The 20,977-nt window shown below is 29.4% G+C and overlaps 4 protein-coding genes and 2 pseudogenes across 8 annotated transcripts in view; 1 reads left to right on the forward strand and 5 right to left on the reverse strand.

Moving 5' to 3' along the window:
• Positions 1 to 1,768: 1,768 nt before the first annotated feature.
• LOC149883061 (uncharacterized) lies at positions 1,769 to 3,583 on the reverse strand. 3 transcript variants are annotated; one of them, XM_090100574.1, is made up of 4 exons: positions 3,466 to 3,583; positions 3,210 to 3,389; positions 3,026 to 3,129; positions 1,769 to 2,203 (listed from the first exon to the last, which is right to left on the reverse strand). In XM_090100574.1, exons 2-4 carry the CDS (start codon positions 3,319 to 3,321, stop codon positions 1,922 to 1,924), a joined length of 498 nt encoding a protein of 165 aa, XP_089956700.1. In that variant the 5' UTR covers positions 3,322 to 3,389; positions 3,466 to 3,583; the 3' UTR covers positions 1,769 to 1,921. The 3 variants fall into 3 exon arrangements, with proteins under 3 accessions (XP_089956700.1, XP_089956701.1, XP_089956702.1); XM_090100576.1 differs by having other exon boundaries at positions 2,055 to 2,289; XM_090100575.1 differs by lacking the exon at positions 3,466 to 3,583 and having other exon boundaries at positions 3,210 to 3,455.
• On the reverse strand, positions 3,341 to 4,917 carry LOC149883062 (uncharacterized; annotated as a pseudogene). The gene is made up of 4 exons (XR_016456580.1): positions 4,796 to 4,917; positions 4,054 to 4,256; positions 3,689 to 3,911; positions 3,341 to 3,583 (listed from the first exon to the last, which is right to left on the reverse strand). The product of XR_016456580.1 is annotated as an uncharacterized LOC149883062 (transcript).
• Positions 4,278 to 8,047, reverse strand: LOC149883063 (uncharacterized; annotated as a pseudogene). The gene is made up of 3 exons (XR_016456420.1): positions 7,777 to 8,047; positions 6,190 to 6,696; positions 4,278 to 6,000 (listed from the first exon to the last, which is right to left on the reverse strand). The product of XR_016456420.1 is annotated as an uncharacterized LOC149883063 (transcript).
• LOC149883064 (uncharacterized) lies at positions 8,023 to 10,027 on the forward strand. The gene is made up of 2 exons (XM_090100573.1): positions 8,023 to 8,319; positions 8,642 to 10,027. The coding sequence occupies exon 2, from the start codon at positions 8,665 to 8,667 to the stop codon at positions 10,000 to 10,002; it is 1,338 nt and encodes a 445-aa protein (XP_089956699.1). The 5' UTR covers positions 8,023 to 8,319; positions 8,642 to 8,664; the 3' UTR covers positions 10,003 to 10,027.
• Positions 10,028 to 12,733: 2,706 nt separating this feature from the next.
• On the reverse strand, positions 12,734 to 16,937 carry LOC145182199 (RPA-related protein RADX-like). Its single transcript, XM_090100878.1, has 5 exons — positions 14,779 to 16,937; positions 14,297 to 14,466; positions 13,911 to 14,176; positions 13,553 to 13,790; positions 12,734 to 13,257 (listed from the first exon to the last, which is right to left on the reverse strand). The coding sequence occupies exons 1-5, from the start codon at positions 15,669 to 15,671 to the stop codon at positions 12,842 to 12,844; spliced, it is 1,983 nt and encodes a 660-aa protein (XP_089957004.1). The 5' UTR covers positions 15,672 to 16,937; the 3' UTR covers positions 12,734 to 12,841.
• Positions 16,938 to 19,615: 2,678 nt separating this feature from the next.
• LOC149883065 (uncharacterized) overlaps positions 19,616 to 20,977 on the reverse strand; it is a 1,868-nt gene continuing 506 nt past the window's right edge. The window contains exons 1-2 of the mRNA XM_090100257.1: positions 20,102 to 20,977; positions 19,616 to 19,965 (exon numbers count right to left, since the gene is read on the reverse strand). The exon at positions 20,102 to 20,977 is cut by the window's right edge and continues 506 nt beyond it. Of these exons, the coding sequence (XP_089956383.1) occupies positions 19,663 to 19,965; positions 20,102 to 20,176 (378 nt within the window). The 5' untranslated portion in view covers positions 20,177 to 20,977 and the 3' untranslated portion in view covers positions 19,616 to 19,662. The remainder of the gene's footprint in view (positions 19,966 to 20,101) is intronic.

Consider the following 20,977-nt stretch of genomic DNA (forward strand, 5'->3'; position numbering starts at 1 on the left):
TTCTATGCTTTATCTCTTCATCTATAGACTTGTTCTTCATTCGCCTAATCAGCAAATCATCTAAATCTATCGCCACACCTTTTTAAATTTCCCCTTTTCAACCAAAGTTTTTTAAAACCTTCAATACTCTTTTGCGTCCATTACTAAAACATGTTACAGTTGAATCAATATTTCTTTCTTTGGTTTCCCTGCGGAGAAATACAGTTTTGACCATATGACTCCGTTTAAGCCCTCAATTTCGTTCTGGGTTTTTTCATGTAAACATATATTTAACAAGTTCTCAGCCATTAAATCCTTGAAAATGGGTTGAAGTAGACTCTTTATCCAAGAGGTTTTTAATCCTTTTTAAATCTTGGACTAACGTGACTTTTCACGAAACATCGGTTTTTCGAGACCAAAATTTATGACGCTTAAGCAGACCGTTTGTGTTAATTAAATAAAAAAGTATTTCGTATATGGCTTTTTTCATAACGTAAACATTGGAAAGGTTTGAGCTCGTTGTCATACCATCATGATTTGGCAAGGATAAAATGCATTTATTAGTAAGTTGACCTTTTTCAGAATTGAATTTTTTTTTACTTTTGTAAGATTTAACAAGGTTCCTAAGCGTTTCTACACATGTTCAATGCATTCAAACTTTATTGGCGTTATAGACGAGATATCACTGTTTCCAAAATATTCTTTGTGAATTAAATTGCGCTCAACAATTGAAATATCAACAGCAGCAGATGACATACCAGAGGAAAAAGTTTTTGTTATTTTTTCAAGTTTTCATTATATTCCTATCTTTATCATTATCTTTATTATATTTAGCATTCCAATAATAGAAATTTCAAGAATATACAATTTTTTGTAGAATAAAGATTTGTTAATGATATAAAGTATATAATGTACAACATCGCCATAAAAACTTCTCAGCTTATCTTTCTGAGTAACGTTTGTGGCTTCACAGTATGATACTAAAATAAAGCACATTGTGAGAGGTAAATAAGAAATAAACTTTAATTTATGGTAGCTAGGAACATCGTTATGAGCTCTGATGCTATCTTTGAGTGTTTTACGGTCTAAATGTAAACTAAAGAATATTTTTTTATCATTTTCAACGTTATATCGTAGGGTGTAATTTAAAAATAAAATTTAATTTTTGGATCAATTTTTATATCCTTACTAAATTACCGTGGTGTGACCTAACAAAGTCCTATGCTTTAAGAAAGTCCTAATTTAAGAAATGACAAATTTCGTATATCACTAATCGGCATTTTTTTTTTTAATTGCAATAAAATTGCAATTACAATTGGCCAATATTGCCAATCGCTTGCAATGGATTGGCAATTTATTGGGCAATAATATCGCAATATATTGCAATATTGACAATAAAATTAAGTTATTATTATTGCAATATTGACAATAAAATTGCAATAAAATATAATTAATTTGACATGCACCTAGCTTTTTGAACTAATCAGACAACACAATTTAGTTGTCAAATGCGGCAGCTGTACACCCTAGTTACATAATACAATATGCAGTGTAAGACAGGGTGTGCAGAGCAACTAGTACATTCCTGGAGTATCTAGAAAATATATCCAGCCGCAGCGCGTCAATCAGCAGCGGCAACGCGTCCAGCAGTAGCGCGTTAATCGAATAACGTCTACGAGCAGTGCGTCCAGCAGTAGCGCGTTTTACAACAGCGCTGAAAGTTTAACATTGACGTACACTTTAAATTCATATTAAATGCTAACTCTAAAAAATCAAAACGACAACAAAATTTAGAATAAAATAGATTGTGTATTTGTTTAACACAGAAATATAACACATGCACAAAATAACTCAAAACATATTGTAAACACAAAATAGCTAAAATCGCTCATGACCCCGCACCACAATAAAAACGTCACTAATTTCTTTAGTCTTTACCAAACTATTTTTTACTACTTTTATTGTCTCGGAAAAATTGATTAATACTCGCTCGAACAACACGCCAGTTGTAAGTCTTGAAAACTTTGTCCAGTGCACCTTTAACTTCCTGCACTTCTTCTTTGTCCATATGAATGCGTGCAGTTGGTCCATTTGGTTCACAAATACGCGTGCAAGCAAACTCCTTTCCAAATCGCAAAACAATAAATTTTCTTGCGAAGCTACACGGGTCTCGTTTTTGAATGTCATTTAATTTAAAAACGGCATCAAATCCAGGATACACGGTCTAAAAATTATAATACAGATGGTTTCGGATTTAGTAAACAATCTGGTTTAGTAAACTTTGTTCAATGCACGGTCAAATTAAGCTACCTAATATATGTAAATGTGCCACTAGGGTATGGACTTTTTGGTATCTCCAGTTTCCAATATAAAAAACAGATGAACTTTGGTTTGAAAGTAACTGAAATGTCATTGGTTTTATTTAATTTTTGAAAAAGGTCACCCACCATGACCCTTGATTACACGCTGGCTCCCATATATCAGTGAATTTTCTTCTAAAGTATATCAACCTGTCTCAAAAGAACCAGAATTTCATAGAGATTTCAGAAATAATAATGGTTTTAAATAAAAATAAATTGATTAAATTTTATATATAAAAACAATTATCTAAAACTTGAAAAGGTCTTTTTTAATGACATTTTGTTTGCAATATTATTTCTTAAAATGTTTCAGTAGAAAATATTATGAACTTTGAAAACACTTTAAAATTCTAGTTCTTTTGAGACCCAGGTTGATATACTTTTGAAGAAAAAAAAATTTAACGATATATAGGAGCCAGTGTGTAATCAAGGGTCATGGTGGGTGACCTTTTTCAAAATTTAAATAAAACCAATGACTTTTCAGTTACTTTCAAACCAAAGTTCATCTATTTTTTATATTGGAAACTAGAGATACCAAAAATTTACCAAAAAGTCAACACCTTAATGTGCCACCCTTTCCTGAAGCAATCAATATTTCCTTTTTTTAATTCGGTCAATACTAGCTAGTGCTGCACTCATTGGATGAGCTTTTTCCAACTAAATTACAAAAATTAAATTTGACTTACATTATCATTAATAGTTTCATTTTCTATTGGGTGTAAAATTTCAGCCAGAAGTTTGTTGGTCTTCCTTTGTTCAATGAGAAGTTTCTTTTGTTCAACCAAAATTGCTAATGTTAAAAACAATAGAGTACTTCTATGTACAAGCACAATATGGTAGAGCTTATGCAAATACAGTATTTTAACTAACCTTCTAAACAAGACAGACTGCTCAACTTTGGTGTACCACAGTGTTTGGTTTTGGGAGCATCATTATCAACATTGTCATCAAGCATGTCAAGCTTGCGCTTTTCCAAAGCCATAATCTCTACTTCACTTTTTTTAGACGATCCTTTTTGATAGTTTGAAACTGATGCAAAGGAGTCTGATTCTATAAATGAAACGAACAATAAAAATATATTCAAGAAAGTACATCAACGAAATTGTAATAATATTATTAAAATAACCTGAAGAATGGTCTTCATTAACGCGTTTTTTTTTTCAGCACCTTTGATTTAGGAGTCGATTTGTATTTAGGTCCATTTAGGCCTATACGTTCTGAGACTGGTGCCATATTGTCTGAATCTATAGAAAAATACAAGAACAATTAAAAGTTGTAGTTACATACACAGAATAGTAAATTCATAACAAAATTAATATAATATTATACTTGTAATTGTCACAAGTTACCTGAAGATGGGTCTTCATTATGTTTTCTTTTTCCCACAGCATTGCCTTCAATATAATTGAGGGCAAACTTACTCACTTCATCACTGCTAGGATTTTCGTCACCAAATTCATCCATAAAGTTATCCAATGGCGTTTCAAATTTACAACATTGGGTAATAGACCCCTTATATATTATGACAGCTGAATGTTGTTTATTTGCAATGAATACATTCACTACATTTTTCTCTTAAGTAAAAAAACATTAAATTTATTTATCTACATCAATTTTTTCAACATCTTTAAAAAGTGGGCTTATATTTTAGGGTGGACTTTAATTAAAGTATATAGGGTAATTGTCATCTGTAGTTGTATTTTAATGCACTTACCACTTGAAACTCAAGGCATTCAACGGATGAATAATGCTTAAAAAGTGTATTTGAAAGTGATATAGGAGGTGTATGACGCTCATGCTTCTCACAGTCCTTGTACCATAAAAGAACAAATGTTGAAGAAAGCTTTTGAGTGTCTACAAAATCCAATTTCTTGGTTCTATTTCTACCAGGATAAGCCATTATTTAATAATATAAACCTATGAAAAAAATTAAAAACAACACAATCACGATAGCTTTACAAAGTTATCAAAATATAAAATTTATAAAAAAAAACTTGCTTGTACAAAATTTATAAAAATGTTTTTGTATTAAATGCTTGCATAATTTTTATAAAAATAATTTGTTAATATTGTAAATTATTATTAAAACATTATGTAAATTTTTATGTAAAATATTATGTAAAATTTTTATGTAAAATATTATGTAAAGTTTTATAAAATTAATTTGTAAATTTGTATAAAATGCTTGTATAAAAAAACACACATGCATGGTTTATTTGTTTATTTATCACAAAACTTACATTTAGCCACCCTAAGCATATTCAAAAAGTTCTTTCAATGGTTTTAAAATTATTACTTCTTTTGTGAGTAGTTTACTTTTAATTAATATGCATTTACAAACTAGATTGTCAGCTCGAATAACAACAATATTTTGTGTTTGTTCAACAATAAAAAATAAGTCATCATCAATGTTAACTTTCACATTTCCAATCATATCACCAAAAGTAGATACTAACTTGCATTCCACATTTAATAGTTGTAACTGAACATGTATAACATTGTCAACTAAAGGAAAATCCAATATGATACCAAACTTATTATGTCCAAATTGACAAGTGTAGCTGTTATGTTTGCCATAAGTTTTTGAATGATAAACAATACCATGTTTTAACAATTTGCCAGGATTTAGCAATTGCAATTCTTCCTGTTCACTAATGCCAATATTTAATGCTTGACAAATTTCAGATTTTTTAGGATGATCTGTTGTTTGCAAAAAACAAGAAGCTGTTTTAAAGTCAAGAAATTTTTGCACAATCTGCTGTGGGTGACCATGTGTTCCTTTCATCATTTTTTTATAATTACTAAGCTGAGCTTCAAAACAAAACATTTAGTAATTTGTCACACTTCCATGCATTTTAATAATATCGCTAACATGACCAAGTAGATGAACATTGATAGTATTCATATATAAAGGAAGCAACTCAGACAATGATTTTTGATAAAAATTAAACAGCTGGCTAATAACTGATACTTTATCTAAACATATTTCACTGCTTGACAAGCGCATGCCAATTACTAGAGAATAGATCATCATCATGCAGTCAGGATTCAAATATGGCAGAAAATATGGAACTGCTAAGTATAAAATAAAGTTTTTAAAGTCATGGCCTTTCCAATGTATAAATGATTTAATAGTTGGTGGCTTAGGCATGTTATGTGGCATTTTTTGATCAGCAAGTAAGATTTCCAGAGCATTTAATTTTGCAGCACTACCAATAAAAAATGCTTCATGTTTATTGATAACAGAAAATAAACAAATTAAAAGTTTTTTTGAGCAATTTTCGTAAAACAGATGTAACACATCAATAAGTATCATATCTGGCACTTTAACAAATGACATTTCACTAAAGATATTCAAGCCTTTAATTCCAAATACAGATACTTTTGATTTTTCAGCTAATCTAGCATATTTGGCATACATTTCAGATGTTTTAAGATTATATTTTGTATCTGAATGTGAATAAATTCTTGCTGAACCATGTTTTCTTTCAATTGTTCTACCAGGATGTTCACAATAATGACATCCAAATTCACCATTATATTGCTTGTGATTGATAATTGAGGCCACTTCAGGTAAATCGAAAACCAAACCAACAATATGAATAACAACTTGGACATTGTTAATTTCAAGGGGTATTTCAAACAGTTTTTCATTAATGCACTCCAAAAAATAGTTAGTAATATAGTAATTATGCCTAATTGTTGTTTGTTTGTTGTTTATTATCATTACTTATAGTGGTAGAATTCTTTCACTGTTCCACAGCTGGAACAGTGAAAGAATTCTACCACTATAGGAAAATCAATTAACTATAATTTTAATATAAAAAATAACTATTAATAATTGATTTACCTTCAAATAAGCATGCCAATTAGGTTTTAATGATGAGAACCATAAACCAAGAAGTAATGTATTTTCAATTAGAAACCGTTTATAAGATGGTAAATCCAAAATAATTGCATGAAATGGCCACATTGTAGTCTTTTTTTTTGTGTATGGTTCTCCACCATCAGTTGACATTAACAAATGAATATGTAAAACATTTTTAGATTTCATATTTTCGACAAAATTTTGTCTCGAAATTAAATCACTCTTTCGTTTACCTAATATAATTTCCATTTGATAAGATTTAATTGCTCCCAAATTTTGAGATAAAACAAGTTTCATTTGGCTAATAATATCCAATATAAAGATATGTGATGAACAATGAAGATTTAGTTTACATGTGTCAACTAAAGCTGTGCAGCAATCATGACAATAATATGTATGGGTTGGTTCAGTATGGGAGAATACATTTTTTTTAACAAATCTACGAATCATTTTAAGAGATGAAGGTATGTCTTCTACACACTGGAAAATCTATAAAAAAAAATTAAAACTTTAAAAGTATAGCTATTGAAGTTTTACCAACCAACCCAGGCCCCAACCTTAGTTGAAATGAAAATAAGACTAGACAGTAATGTAGAATGTTCCTAATTAAAAGACTCTCTACTTATGCCAATTTTCTCAGACTTTTTTTACAAATTATTGGCAATGTGCACCATTTCTGATGGTAGCCAGAGCTAAACTGCCAGAGCAGCATTTTTTGCAGTGCATTACTTGATATGACAGGCTCAAAGACTAGTCTGAATAGACTGGCTGTATCCATTTTTAATGTAAATGGAGAGTTTTAGAATAAAGCCATGGCTAGGCTGTGCGTGCTGCAGCCCATGCAGCCTAAGCAAATAAAATTGACTAAATCCTTTCATGGAACCATTGCAATAATTAGGAAGAGAGAATGTTAACTTTAAGACTTTTTATAAATCTTCAAATATAGCAACTTTCCATGTTTAGCGACTTTAAATAAATTTATGTATTTTTACAAAATTTTTTATTTATTTGATGTTGTTAATTTATGTAATTATTAATTGATGTCATTTTATTTTTGGTGTACAAAATTGTTATTACCTTATAAATTTTTTTTTGGTGTATTGGTAAAAATTAAATAAATTTTGGCGTTGTTGATATATATTCTGTAAAAAAAAAAAAATATGGAATGCACCCTGGTTCAGGTTTTCAGTGGCATTTGTCTGCCCAAGACAATAAATGCATTATGTTTTTGTAATTTTTTAAAATTATGCCAATAAACTAAAAAAAAAATAAAATTTAATACGCCAAAAAATAACTTTTAGGGCCTGAGAACACTAAAATAACCCATTTTTCAGGCCATTCAATAAAAAAATATAAAAAATATTTTTATTTAATTTTAATTTTATTAAGTCTCTAAGCTTGAACAGTAGCTTACCTATTACAGAAAATTTTTGGAATAAAAGTCACTAAACTTGAAGATGTCTGGGTTTTAAAATATTTTAATCAAGGGCCAAGTTGGTTGGTAATTTCATTAGCTTGGCAATATTCATTTACAAGTACATCGCACAATGTAGGCTACATTTTACATACCAGCAAAGTCTTCAAAAAACGATCAAATGCGATTTCAGTCAATGAATTGCTAATCATTAAATACAATAAGGTTAAAAACATAAACGTTTTGTTGGTAAGTGGATCAAATAAAGAATTTTCAAATGGATTACAACTAAAAAACTGAAACATGGAAGCTTTTGATTCTTCCTCAGGCTCAGATACTACAATTTCTTCTGTTTCTTGGGTAAATCTACCATTGTTAACATTATCATCCGTATCGCTACCGTCGCACAGTGGAGTATTTATACGAAAAAGTTGATCAAAAGTCAATTTTCAAAATTTTGTCAAAATCTGTTTTTATTGGTGCATTGGTAAAGCTTAATAAAGGTTACATTCCTAAATGGTCATTTCGGTTACCCATCTCCCTCCCACCTTATTGGGGCAGCTTTAAAAGTCGAGTAATTGTGGTAATGAATTCAATTGTTTTTCAACGTTCCTGTTGACGAGTATTATTACAAATCGTTTTTTGAGTTTGTGGTTAGTGACAAATTTTAAAAATCATAATGGATATTGAAAAAGAAGGTAAGCTCAATTTTTTGGTATATTTATTTTCTCTATTTTATATGTTACTGACACATTTCTCATCAATTATATTTGATGTAAAAAATTTAACGTTTTTTTTTATATACACGATATTAAAAAGTGTTTTTGAATATCAATTAAGCCTTATTAAGCTACGAGCTTGTGCTTCACGTAAACCTTAGATATTCTATTTACCATTTTAAAAAAAAAAGTTGCACATGTACGCTCCCTAAGATTTTTTTAATTTTTTTAGTCAATAAGGCAAATACATTTTTTTTGTGATTAAAACTTTTATTTAATTTAATTCATATTTTTATTGCAGAATCTTAAGCTATCACAATAAAGATGACTAGACAATCACTTTATGAAGTCTTGGAGCAAAGTTCCGAGGAAAAAATTGACGACAAATTCGTGTTTTTATTAGAACACCTTAAAAACATAACTAAATGCCCTGCAAATGAAGAAAGTGCACTAAAAACCATTTTTTCACCTTTTAAGTTCCAATTTAAACAAAAATGGGAAAACGCTAGCCGTATAAGAGAGCGTTTTTTAAAAAATAACAAACAATGGCTCAATACCACCATAGCTCTACCAACTTGGACGGTAGCAAAACCCGGCCGACCGTCAAAAGAATTTTGTGAATCGAGTTCACCAACGAGAAGGCGAAAAACAAGGGTTTTAAGGGAACATATACCTTGTGAGCAGTTGATGTATGCTGCTCAAATGAGTCAACGTGCTGCAGGGAACAGTGACGCGTCTAACGTTATAAAGAAAATTTTATTTACACCAACAAAAGCCAAACAATATAGAAAAAGTGACACAACTACTGAAGATATCATTAAAAAGCACACACCATCAGAAGCGTTGTCAATTTTTGTGGAAGCTGATATGACTAAAAAACAATATGAAATTATTCATGCAGCCAACAAGAATATCTATCCATGTTATTCACTAATAAAAAAAGCCAAAAAAGAATGTTATCCACCAGAAGAATCGATAACAGTTACAGAAACTTGTTCAGAAATTAAATTACAAGATCTTCTGGATCACACGTCTAGGCGATTATGTTGTTATATGAATGAAATTATTGAAAATTTAAATGAAAAAGAAAGAAATAATTTAGAATTGATTTCGAAATGGGGTTGTGATGGCTCGCAACAACAAACGTTTAAACAAAAATTTCAAAACAGCGATGATAGCGACGCTAACATATTTCAAAGTTCTTTTGTGCCCCTACGGCTCATATGCCATATTGGTAACCAAAAGAAAGTGCTTTGGCAAAACCCAGCACCATCATCTACAAGGTATTGCCAACCAATAAGAATCCGTTTTATTCGGGAGAGCAAAGACATAACGAATGATGAAATCGAATACATAGAGAACCAAATAAAAGGCTTGAGAAAAAGTGAAATAATAAACGCTTTTGGTGGTAATTTGCAAATAAAGCATGTATTTCTTTTTACTATGATTGATGGAAAAGTTTGCAATGCTGCAACAAATACAACATCAAGAATGAGATGCTATATATATGGGCAAACTTCAAAAGATTTTAATGACTTGAATAACAAAACGACAGAAAGCCGCGAAACACTGAAATTTGGGCTATCAATACTGCACGCAAGAATCAGATTTTTTGAATCCTTGCTGCATATGTCGTATAAAATACCAATAAAAAAATGGTAAGCAAGAACAGAAGAAGATAAAAAAATAGTAGCGGAAACAAAACAAAAAATTCAAAATGCCTTTAAAGATGAATTAGGGCTGTTGGTTGATATTCCTAAGGCTGGATTTGGGAACAGTAATGATGGGAATACATCAAGAAGATTTTTCGCCGATCCCTTAACCGCTTCCCGCATCACAGGGGTTGATATAACTCTTATAAAAAAATGTAATGTCATTTTGGAAGCAATTTCGAGTGGGCATCAAATTAATGTAAAAAAATTTGAAAATTTTGCAAATGAGACGGCTAAACTTTATGTTGATTTATATGCATGGCACCCAATGACGCCAACTATGCATAAAGTTTTAAGACATGGAACCACAATAATTGAACAGGCTATACTGCCTATTGGCCAGCTATCAGAAGAAGCAGCCGAAGCCAGAAACAAACATTTCCATCTTTATCGACAGAATTATGCGAGGAAGTCTTCGCGAGAAAACTGTAATAGAGATATTTTAAACAGACTTCTGCTAACTTCGGATCCTTTGCTAAGCAGTATGAGAAAAAGGCCCCAGACAAAAAGAAAACCGTTCTCCAGTGAGACAATAGGACTCTTGATGCCGGAAACATTAGAAGACTCACAAGCGATGACGATTGACGACATATCAGATATTGATTCTGATTGAAAATGATTGCATTGACATGTACAAAAATATTTTATTTTATTTTGGATTAAATGCAGGGCTATAATAATAAATTTAGATTGTTAATTTCAAACGTTTGGTTGTCAAATCATTAGCCCCTTGTAGCGGATTAGCCATAGGATTTAATCCTTTAACGAAAAATAATAATTAACAACAGGTATAACCTAAGGATTAAGTTCAGTGATTGAGAAACCCAGTATAGGTTTAGATGCATCTTTCAAGTGTGATTATCCTTTTTAGTATTATAAATTTAGTTATTTGTCATTATGTTAAATAGTTGTAAAGTTGTAGATATTTGTAAAGTATGTAAGATGTATAAAAATATGTATTTTTTGTTTTAATATATAAATTTTTTACATTTCATGTGTGACCAATCGTTTTTAATACAATATAATGACCCTAAACTTCTTTTTACTACATATTACATAGATAATAAACATAAAATAATTTTGTTCAACTTTTCAAGTGAAATACTCCACTGTGCGTCGGACTGAGAACTACTTTTAATGATGTCCTCTTCAGAAGATGTAGACTCAGCTATAGAGTGTAAAATTCTTTTTTCGTACTTTCTATTAAAAAAGTTTCGTTTCATTGCGCAAATAAAATTTTAACAAATTTTCCAACCAGACAGGTTCGTTCCGCGCATGTACAAAACGCCACTTTGAACATTAAAATCATTCAAAGTCGTTAAAACCGATAAAAATAATTCCACATTAACTTGCAATAAATCCATATTATACAGTTGCAATAATATTGCAATAATATTGTAATATTTTAACAACAACCTTGTTACTGCTTATTAACACATTAAACGTATGTAAAACAAAAAAATGACAAGGGTAATTAGAAAAGCATCGGAATTATTTTTATTTAAGTGCATTTAAATTATATTTAAAAACACATTGCATTTGTAAAATTTTGTTGCATTTTTAGTTGTCAATTTATTGAGCAATTTGTAGCAATTTTAATTGAAAACGCAATAATATTGCAATATGTTGTAATATAACGCAATATGTTGATCAGTGTACATAAAATAAACATTTAGAAAAAAAAATTTAGTTATTTTATCTAACTAGATATCTAGTTAAAACAACTAAGTTATTATCCTCAAACGTCTCTTTTATATATACGAAATTTGTCATTTCTTAAATTAGGACTTTCTTGATGCATAGGACTTTGTTCGGTCACACCACGGTACTTAACAAATAAATGTGTTGAGTTGTGCACCTTTAAAATCTGAGAAATTTCATTGTTTATTTTGCAAACTTTTGAAGCATTATTTTACTTAATACAACATGAGGGACCGTGAGGACCAAACTTTTAATCGGAACCATAAGTTTAAGTGCTTTACATAGAGAAAAAGTTATACCATCAGATTTTATTTTTGGTAGGGCAAAAGCAATCTTAAGAGACCCGTAAATGTTGTTGCAATCAAAACAATTGAATGCATAATTTGCCTCAATTGCGAGCTTAATTATAAGTGAAATGAATCCTACTTGATTTAAAAACTGCTTAATAGAGAAAAAAAATTTTTTCTTCTAGAAATCAAATCAGAGTTATACTTAAAGAAGCAACGACCAATGACAACAATAGTTCGCGTATAACCTGAAATTTTCAAGAATTTATTTCGTTAGTCATATTTGATTCTCCTCAACTTATCCACAATACGATCTTCATAATTTTGATACATAAACGGAAGAGTTATTGAAGCAAAAATTCCAAAATGAAATTTCGCTTTAATAAATATTCCATTTCGCGTCAATAAGCTGTTCCTCTGCTACAATCTTTCAGATTTTCCGTCTGATCTATGATGCGATGCATCTGCATTTATAGTTCAAAAATTTATTTTCCAAATATCTGCCAAATTTTTCTGATTACATATAAGACAGTTAGCGGTGATGATTTATTATTAATTATCAATAATTAGTAATAATAGTTAGATAATAGTTAAGAAAGTTCAAAATTCAATTCTTTGTATGAAAGGTCATTGACAGACATTCAATGATGCTGGTTTGCATAAATTTCAGTAATAGAAAACTATATACTAATCTAAATTATACAGATTTATTTAAATGAAACTGATAATAAATATATATGCTTTTTCTACAACGGTTTCTCCAATTAATTTATAACAACTTGAAAGCTAAAAGAAAGAATTTCAGCTTGGAAGAACAAATGCTCTGTTTAGAACAATTTCAGTTCGCTCATTTCCGTAATAATACAAATCAAGCAGAACCAAAAACCTTTGCTCAACAGGGACAGCAAGAACTTTTTTACGTAAATTATCCAAGTCATTTAAGTCTTTGGGTAACATGGAGTGTCCAGATAACATCTCGACAAAAGTGCAATCCTCAGTTCCCAACTGTGGCTTCAGGTAAACATAAATTGCAAAAGTTTTATTGACATCAAGCAAATATAGACGAATAAAGGTATCTGAATTTTCCACATGCTGAGAAGTACCTAAAAAATCCTCTGCATCCTGTTGATTAATTTTTTTGCTTCCTAAAAGAGTAATCCCATTGGTTGAATTATATGAGTATCTTTCATTGAGAATTATTTGAGATGAGAGTGTTCCTAAAAAAGAGTAAGAGACTTCCTTATTTTTTAAAAATTTTCCACATCCACTCTAATAAAGTTGGCACAGTTTTTTAGAAGATTTAAGATGAAGCAGCATTTGTTGAAGAAACTTGTTTAAGAAATCAAGTTAAAAAAGTTTCAGTTGCTTTCTTTAATATATAATATAATAAATTTTTATAATGGTTTAAAAAATTTTAAAACAACAATTGAGGATAAACACAAAAGGAAACAAAGTGAATATAACCAGGAAATACAACAACAAAAAATATCGAAGAATTTAGGAAATAACTACCATTCTTTTGAACAACTTCAATCCCAGCTATAGTTGAAAGTACATTAACACTAGCATGTTGATAAAAATGAAGGTTCTTAATCAATGTGCACAAGTCTTCTAATAAAACTACCTTAAGATCAGAGTTAATTGAAGACTTAAAACCACGCAATGTGTCTGAAAAAGGAGGGTATGAATACCAACCTCCTATGTATGAACTCTGCAATATTGTAGACATACTTTTGACATCTTTATGTAACTGAAAGGAAACATAATGTTATATATATTTTATAAATGAAATATGTTAGAAGAGGAAATACAAAACCGAAAACAAAAAAATACGACATGTTTTTTACTTAAAAATCCTAACAGACTTTACCAGAAAAACATCAAGAACTTCAGAATAGTTAAAAAAAGGTAGATTCTTCAAATCTTCACACTTCCAATCTTTGTCAAATTTATAAAACTGACTTTCTTTTGTAGAAGTAAAATGAGAATATAAGCGTTGTTTGCCACAAAATTCAATGATGTCTATTTTGCAAAGCAGCCTTGTTCCAATAAAGATATCTCCAATCAACATTGAATCAATCACATTAGATTGAGAGCTCGAGTAGAGCTTCACTTTGATGCTTAAACCATTTTCTTCTAAGAATTAAACCATTTTTTGAAACAATAAAAAAATTTGTCTTTGGTTAAATAAGGCTAAACTAAAATATAAGCAAATATTTTGAAATTTTAGATTTTCTGACAAGAAACAAAAAAAACCTGTTTTTAATTCAATCCATCTGAAACTCCAAAAATCTCCAAAGGAATCTACTTTTTCAGTCTTTTTTACTTCTCGCTCCATTCTTCCAACAAAAACAATAATGCCTATTACATCATAGATTTGTTCATTTGCAACTTTATGATCTTTTATGGATAATGATGTTTTAAATCTATGAAATGAAATTAAAATATAAAATTGTTTAATGATATATATATATATATATATATATATATATATATATATATATATATATATATATATATATATATATATATATATGCCATTAAAACATTTAATATTTTACATACTTACATTACATACATACATACATACTTACATTACATACATACATACATACATACATACATACATACATACATACATACATACATACATACATACATACATACATTACATACATACACACACATATATATATCCTATACACATATATGCATATTAGTATCTCATTAAAACTAACTTGTAGGGTATGAAAGATGGCTTTTGAGAAGAAAGACCAACTTCTCCTTCAGGATTTGCTGGATTGATTGATAGTTCAAACTCTGCTGATTCACTGAAACTAAAGACTGTATTTGATCGTTGGCCATACCTTCTTTTAACTCTATAATTTTTTAAAACTAAAACTTGACCAACTTTAATTGACTTGTAAAAAGAAAAGCATGTTGTATTCCAAAAACTTACATTGCAAGAGACACCATTACTTTCTATTTCTATTGTAAATAAATATGGGCATTTATCAGAGTTAGAGTGTTTTCCAAAATAAGTTAATTTGGATTTTGTTATTACAGTACCATAAACAGGAGGGAATGGTTTTGAGAAATGTTTTTTTGCACACTGAGTGTTTAGTTGATCAATTGATAACACAATTTTTGGTTCCATTTGCTTTAAATTATTTTCTTTCCATTCAAGGCCATAACAGTCTTCATTGTTGTAAAAATGCATGTAGTATCCTCGTGAGGTTACTAAAGGCTTACTTGAAAAAAAAGAGTCAACAGGAAAATTTTCATCTGTAGGTAAAGAGCTCCCTCCATCAAAATCTAGTACTTCCATTTCTTTTAACATATAAATATTTTTGTTTTCATATGTACTCAACTCGTCTACATAAGACTCATACTTAATGATGCGAACTAGAGAGTTTATCTTAATCAGACATCTGTTTATCATATAATTACATGATGGATGGAGAAGAAACTTTGCTTGTCTTGATTTTGTTGCTAATGTGATATCAAAAATGTCCTCAGTTTTTGTAGTATTTTTTAAAACAAATGTGTCATCAAAAATATAGCGCTGCAAGCTTTTTATAACTGCTAGAAATGTTATCATTTTAATACAGCCTTTTCCCTCTTCATTCATTGTTAAACTTTTTATTGTTGAATATTTAATTATTCAAGTCAAAGTAAAATACTCATTATCACATTGATGTTAAAAGAATAAAAAGTTTTCAATGGTTAATAAATAGCATTTGAACAACTTGTATTGCATGTAATTGCATAAACTATAACTTCATTTTTATATGCATATCAGTTAATAAATTGTAAGATTCATATAAATTAAGAAGGTTGATCGTATAATAATTAATAAATTAGGAACAGATAATTGTTTAGTGTTTCTTTGTATTTTTGAACGCAGTTTAAATATAAATAGATAACATGCATTCAAATGAGGATATGATAATTAGGTAAATGCCTTGTAACGTACATTCGTGTCATCCTTAACGATTCTTTAGATAATTGAAAAAAATACGCAAAGATTCGAAAAAGGATGAAAAGAGTTGGAGGATGAAAATGTCATCTATGACTTCCTATTTTCCCGTGCCAAACAGAAGAAATTAAGTGGGAGAAAAGATTTGTTTTTTTGCGGTAATATGTTTTTTGCGGCATTCATTTTTTTTACTAGAAAAACACTTTAGGGTACTTCTGACTAAAATCATTCTAAACAAAATTTTAACATTCATTATTTAACTATAACTAAATTTTAATGATTCAAATTCCTTCGATAAAATGAAATATGCGATGATTCAAGATTCTCATTTTTTTTCCACTTTTATAGATATTAGCTTGTAAGATGATATTTAGTATAAGAGAAAACAAACTTATCTTTTATATTTTTGGTTCCTCATTGGAAATATGTTGGCAATTCAAGTACTCAACAACTTTACAGTTCACCATTTCTTAACTTCATGTCCCTTGGAAACGCTTTTTGCTGTAAATAGTATATGGATACATGGTTCACCACAAAAGCTTTCAAAATAATCCGTGTTCATCTGAGCGAGAGGTTTGAGGTTTTTAGCAAAAATGTCTGGTTTTACCCGAACATAGGATAATATGAGCATTTAGTTTTTTGGTCTCTTAAAACTATAATAAAGCCACCAAATTCGATTACCATGAATCTTTTTATGTTGTGTACAAATGTATATGTAATTAATATTAGACGTGTTTGTCCGAGATAATGAGGGCTTTAAAGTTTATTGCAAAAATTTAGTTTACAGTGTACAAATACTGTTGTTGAAATTTTTTATGCAACTAAAAACAATTTCTTAAAAAATACTTATATAGTTCTCTTTTAACAAAATATTGATTACAAATATACAAACTGGCAATACCGCTGCAAGAACTGAAATAATTTTTAATGCAATTTCCCGGAAAGAGAACCTAAATCTCTAAATGTCTTACTTGTTGGTTTAAATGATAAGTAAACTTATTTTCTAAACTTTAAAAATTCAAAGCAAGTGGATTACAATGCCAAATACTGCCAAGAACAATGATGACTGCCGAAGAACTGCTTGTTTGTTGTGTCTTCAAAAAGCTGACAGACAACTTAGCACCTTCATGATTTAAAGAATTCATGCTGTGTTTAGAAAGATTTAGATAATAATGATAATAATTATTGCTATTATTATTATTATTGTTGTTGTTGTTGTTGTTATTTTTAATTATTATTATTATTATTATTATTATTATTATTATTATTATTATTATTATTATTATTATTATTATTATTATTATCATTATTATTATTATTATTATTATTATTATTATTATTATTATTATTATTATTATTATTATTATTATTATTATTATTATTATTATTATTATTATTACTCTTATTATTATTATTACTATTATTATTATCATTATTGTTATTATTATTATTATTATTATTATTATTATTATAGTTATCATTATTATTATTATTATTATTATTATCATCATTATTTTTATTATTATTATCATTATTTTTATTATTGTTATTATTATTGTTATTATTATTGTTATTATTATTATTATTATTATTATTATTATTATTATTATTATTATTATTATTATTATTATTATTATTATTATTATTATTATTATCATTATTATTATTATAATACCTGGGATAATTGTGGGATCAATGTGGGTTATCCCAGCTGAATATCAACTGGGTTCCGTATGGGTTCTGTTTGTTATCCCGGCTGAATACCATCTGGGTCCCGGCTGGGTCCCATTTGTGTTTTCTGACGGGAATCCCGGACGGGTTCCGTCTGGATCCCGCGGACAAAAACGGCGGGATCCGTCTGGGTTACCCGTACGGGCCCCGTCCTGCGGCCCGGCCGGGACCCACCTTGGTACCTTATGAGCTGGCTAGCTGGGCTGCCAGCTCAGAGTGTCCTATTCTTTTCAACTTTGATTCGATTTCAGTAAGGCATATCACAAGATCCACTACAATATGTGATGCTCAATCTGTCAAATTAGCAAGTATAAAACCAAAGATAAAAAGCTGCAAAAGTTAATGGCCAAACAGCGCTAATTGACAACATTCAACAAACCCTAGAGCCTTCAAATCCCAGGACTGAAAAACGTTGTTCAAATTGCTTCTCTTTGATTGGGCGTGGACTGCAACATTCCTGCACAACAAACACACGGCATGAAAACTGGTGGAAACTTGCCCTTAATGATTCACTTGGAGCAGAGCAAATTGCTACTCATTTGATACAACACAAAGAAGCAACACCAAGTTGCACAATTTGACCAAGCTAAGCAAACGGGGGCCGACCCTAGCTAGTCATACCAGGTAGAATCAAACTTTGATACTTTTTATTATAACTACTCATCTATGTAATAAATAAGTTTGTAATACCAATTCCTTTAGGGCTATCTTTAGCAAGGGAGTGTTTAGACCCCAGCTTAAAACAGAACAGCTCATACAAGTTCACCTGAACACAGAATTTCCAACAATAGAATGAGAAATTTGGCTGCAAAACTTAACAGATTTTCTACCAAATAAATAGTAGAACCATAATTTAAAAAGAATATTGCTACTCATGGACAGGTTTTTTTCTGCAACTCTCAAATTAGTATCCTTGCAGACAAAAAAACACTGAAATGAAAAAGGATATTGTCCACTGCAAAAGTCTTGAAAAACTGGCAAAAGAAGTTCTGGAAGCAAAAAGATTACAGGAAAAACATTTGCTTAAGCTTAGTGGGTGGGTGGTCATTTTCCAAAGTTACCCTTGACATCTTTAAATCAAAACCAAAAAATCATGATGAGAGAGACATTCAACATTTTGGATTGTATATTTTACACTGCTGTTAAGAAAAGATTCCAACAGTTCATATTTCTTTTATGTTGAATACTTTTACTACTTTCAATATATTTTTATATTTTTTTTGCTACGTTGCGTTTACAAAACTTTCCAAAATTCTGATGCTATAAAAATGAAGACAAATAATACTTAAAAAATTAAAAACAGTACGTATAAAAAAACATATCAATATAGAAAATCTAAAGCAAAGCCAAAGTAATAGGAAAAAATCAACTCTGCTTATTTCCAAATGCATTATTTTTTTAGTTTAAGAGATGAACTTCTAAAAGAACTAATTGTTAAGAGTAGAACTAAAGATTTCGGAAAGAACAAGATCAATATAAATTTGCCAACAACTCTTGAAAGCAAAAAAGTAGAAATTGAGGAGCAAAAAAAAGAGATGACATGGGATGTAGAAGAAGAGTAAACATATTCTCTTATTTTAATGTTGAACCACAAATCTTTTTAAATTTACATATAAATTTATTTTCATTTTAAATTTAAATTTTTATACATTTCTAAATTTAAATTTACATTTCTAAGTTTAAATTATACATTTCTAAATTTAAATTTACATTTCTAAATTTAAATTATACATTTCCAAATTTAAATTTACGTTTAAACTTTGTTTATAGTTGTTGATTAATACAACTTTCTATGTTTATGAAAAAACAGACCAGTAAAATATTTTATATATATATATATATATATATATATATATATATATATATATATATATATATATATATATATATATATATACTTTCAATAGTTTTATTAACTTAATACACTAACATTGAAAATAGCTTCTCCTACACTGTGTATAATACGATAAATTGTGTTGGTCGAGATTCCATGATAGTCTCTGAGAACATGAAAAAAAACATTTGTGCCAATAAAATGAAGAAATACCATTATCTGGAAACGTACTGAAATGCTTTTATTTCGCTTAGTATAATGTTGCAAATAATCTTTCAGCCTAGTTTCTAAAAATCTAATAAAGCTCTTGGGACTCGATACTCGATACTGCTCTCGAAAAACATTGTCAGAAACATCTTCGTCAAAAAAGCGGCCATTAAACTAAAATGTAATTGAAAAATAAAACAAAAAAAATAATTTCTTCGCCTATTTAGTATGATTTCTGATTTTGTTCGATAAAAAATCATTAAAAAAACATCAAAATTTAGTAATTTTAAGTAATGTTTTAAACACCAACCTCTCGAGGCAATCGATGGCGAAGCTCATTTTCTGCAACTTCGAAATCTAAATAAGTGGGTCTTTTTGAACGCATTACTCTTCAAAACGCTCCAGTTGAATTATGAAATGGATTCAAATCTGGATTGGAGATAGGTTAAAAGTCTTTGGGCTAAAAATTAGCAATATAGTTTTTTAAAAACTGTTCGCCCTTTTTGGCCTCATGACTAATTTCAATCCGAGAAAGTCTTTTAAAGCCACATGCTTCTTCACATAGTACCACATGCTTTTTCAAAAGGCTGATAAACCTCAGTATTCACGATTTCTTTCTCTTTATCATTAAAGAGGAAGATGACTGGAAATTTTTCACCATTTAAAGCAGCAAAAACTAGCATCATTATTGAATGAGGATGCTTTTATGGCACACAAGTGTGGCAATGTTACCTTTCTAAACAATAAATTGATAATTTCTTTTATTAATGACACAGTTAACGATAAAAACTTCTCGTCTAGGAATATTTTGATCATAAATGTACTTTAGCTCTTTAAACAATTTAGAAGCGTTTTTGATCGCTCTATTCTAAAAACCCAATGCCTTTTTATCAAAAATTGATTGGTTGGCCTGAAAAACACTGACTTTCCAAAGAGGCTTTAAATTCCTTCCTTTCAACTTTTTTATTCACAGGAGTTGGCATCTAAGTCCGTTCAGCACTACCACATTTTTTTTACTTTACAAACTTTACTTTTAGACAATAGAGATACTCTGCTCACTTCCCTTGTAATTAAATCCGTGTGGATCAATTTTAACACTTCACTTCTTTTTGCTTCCATTTTTAAACTTTTCAAAATTAAAACACAAAAAACAAAAATCCCAATCTTTTTAAGTAACACCACTTTT

This window comes from Hydra viridissima, unplaced genomic scaffold (genome assembly GCF_058129835.1).
Source record: "Hydra viridissima isolate aposymbiotic clone 2 unplaced genomic scaffold, HvirCarnegie_v1 scaffold_10, whole genome shotgun sequence".
Lineage (NCBI taxonomy): Eukaryota > Metazoa > Cnidaria > Hydrozoa > Anthoathecata > Hydridae > Hydra > Hydra viridissima.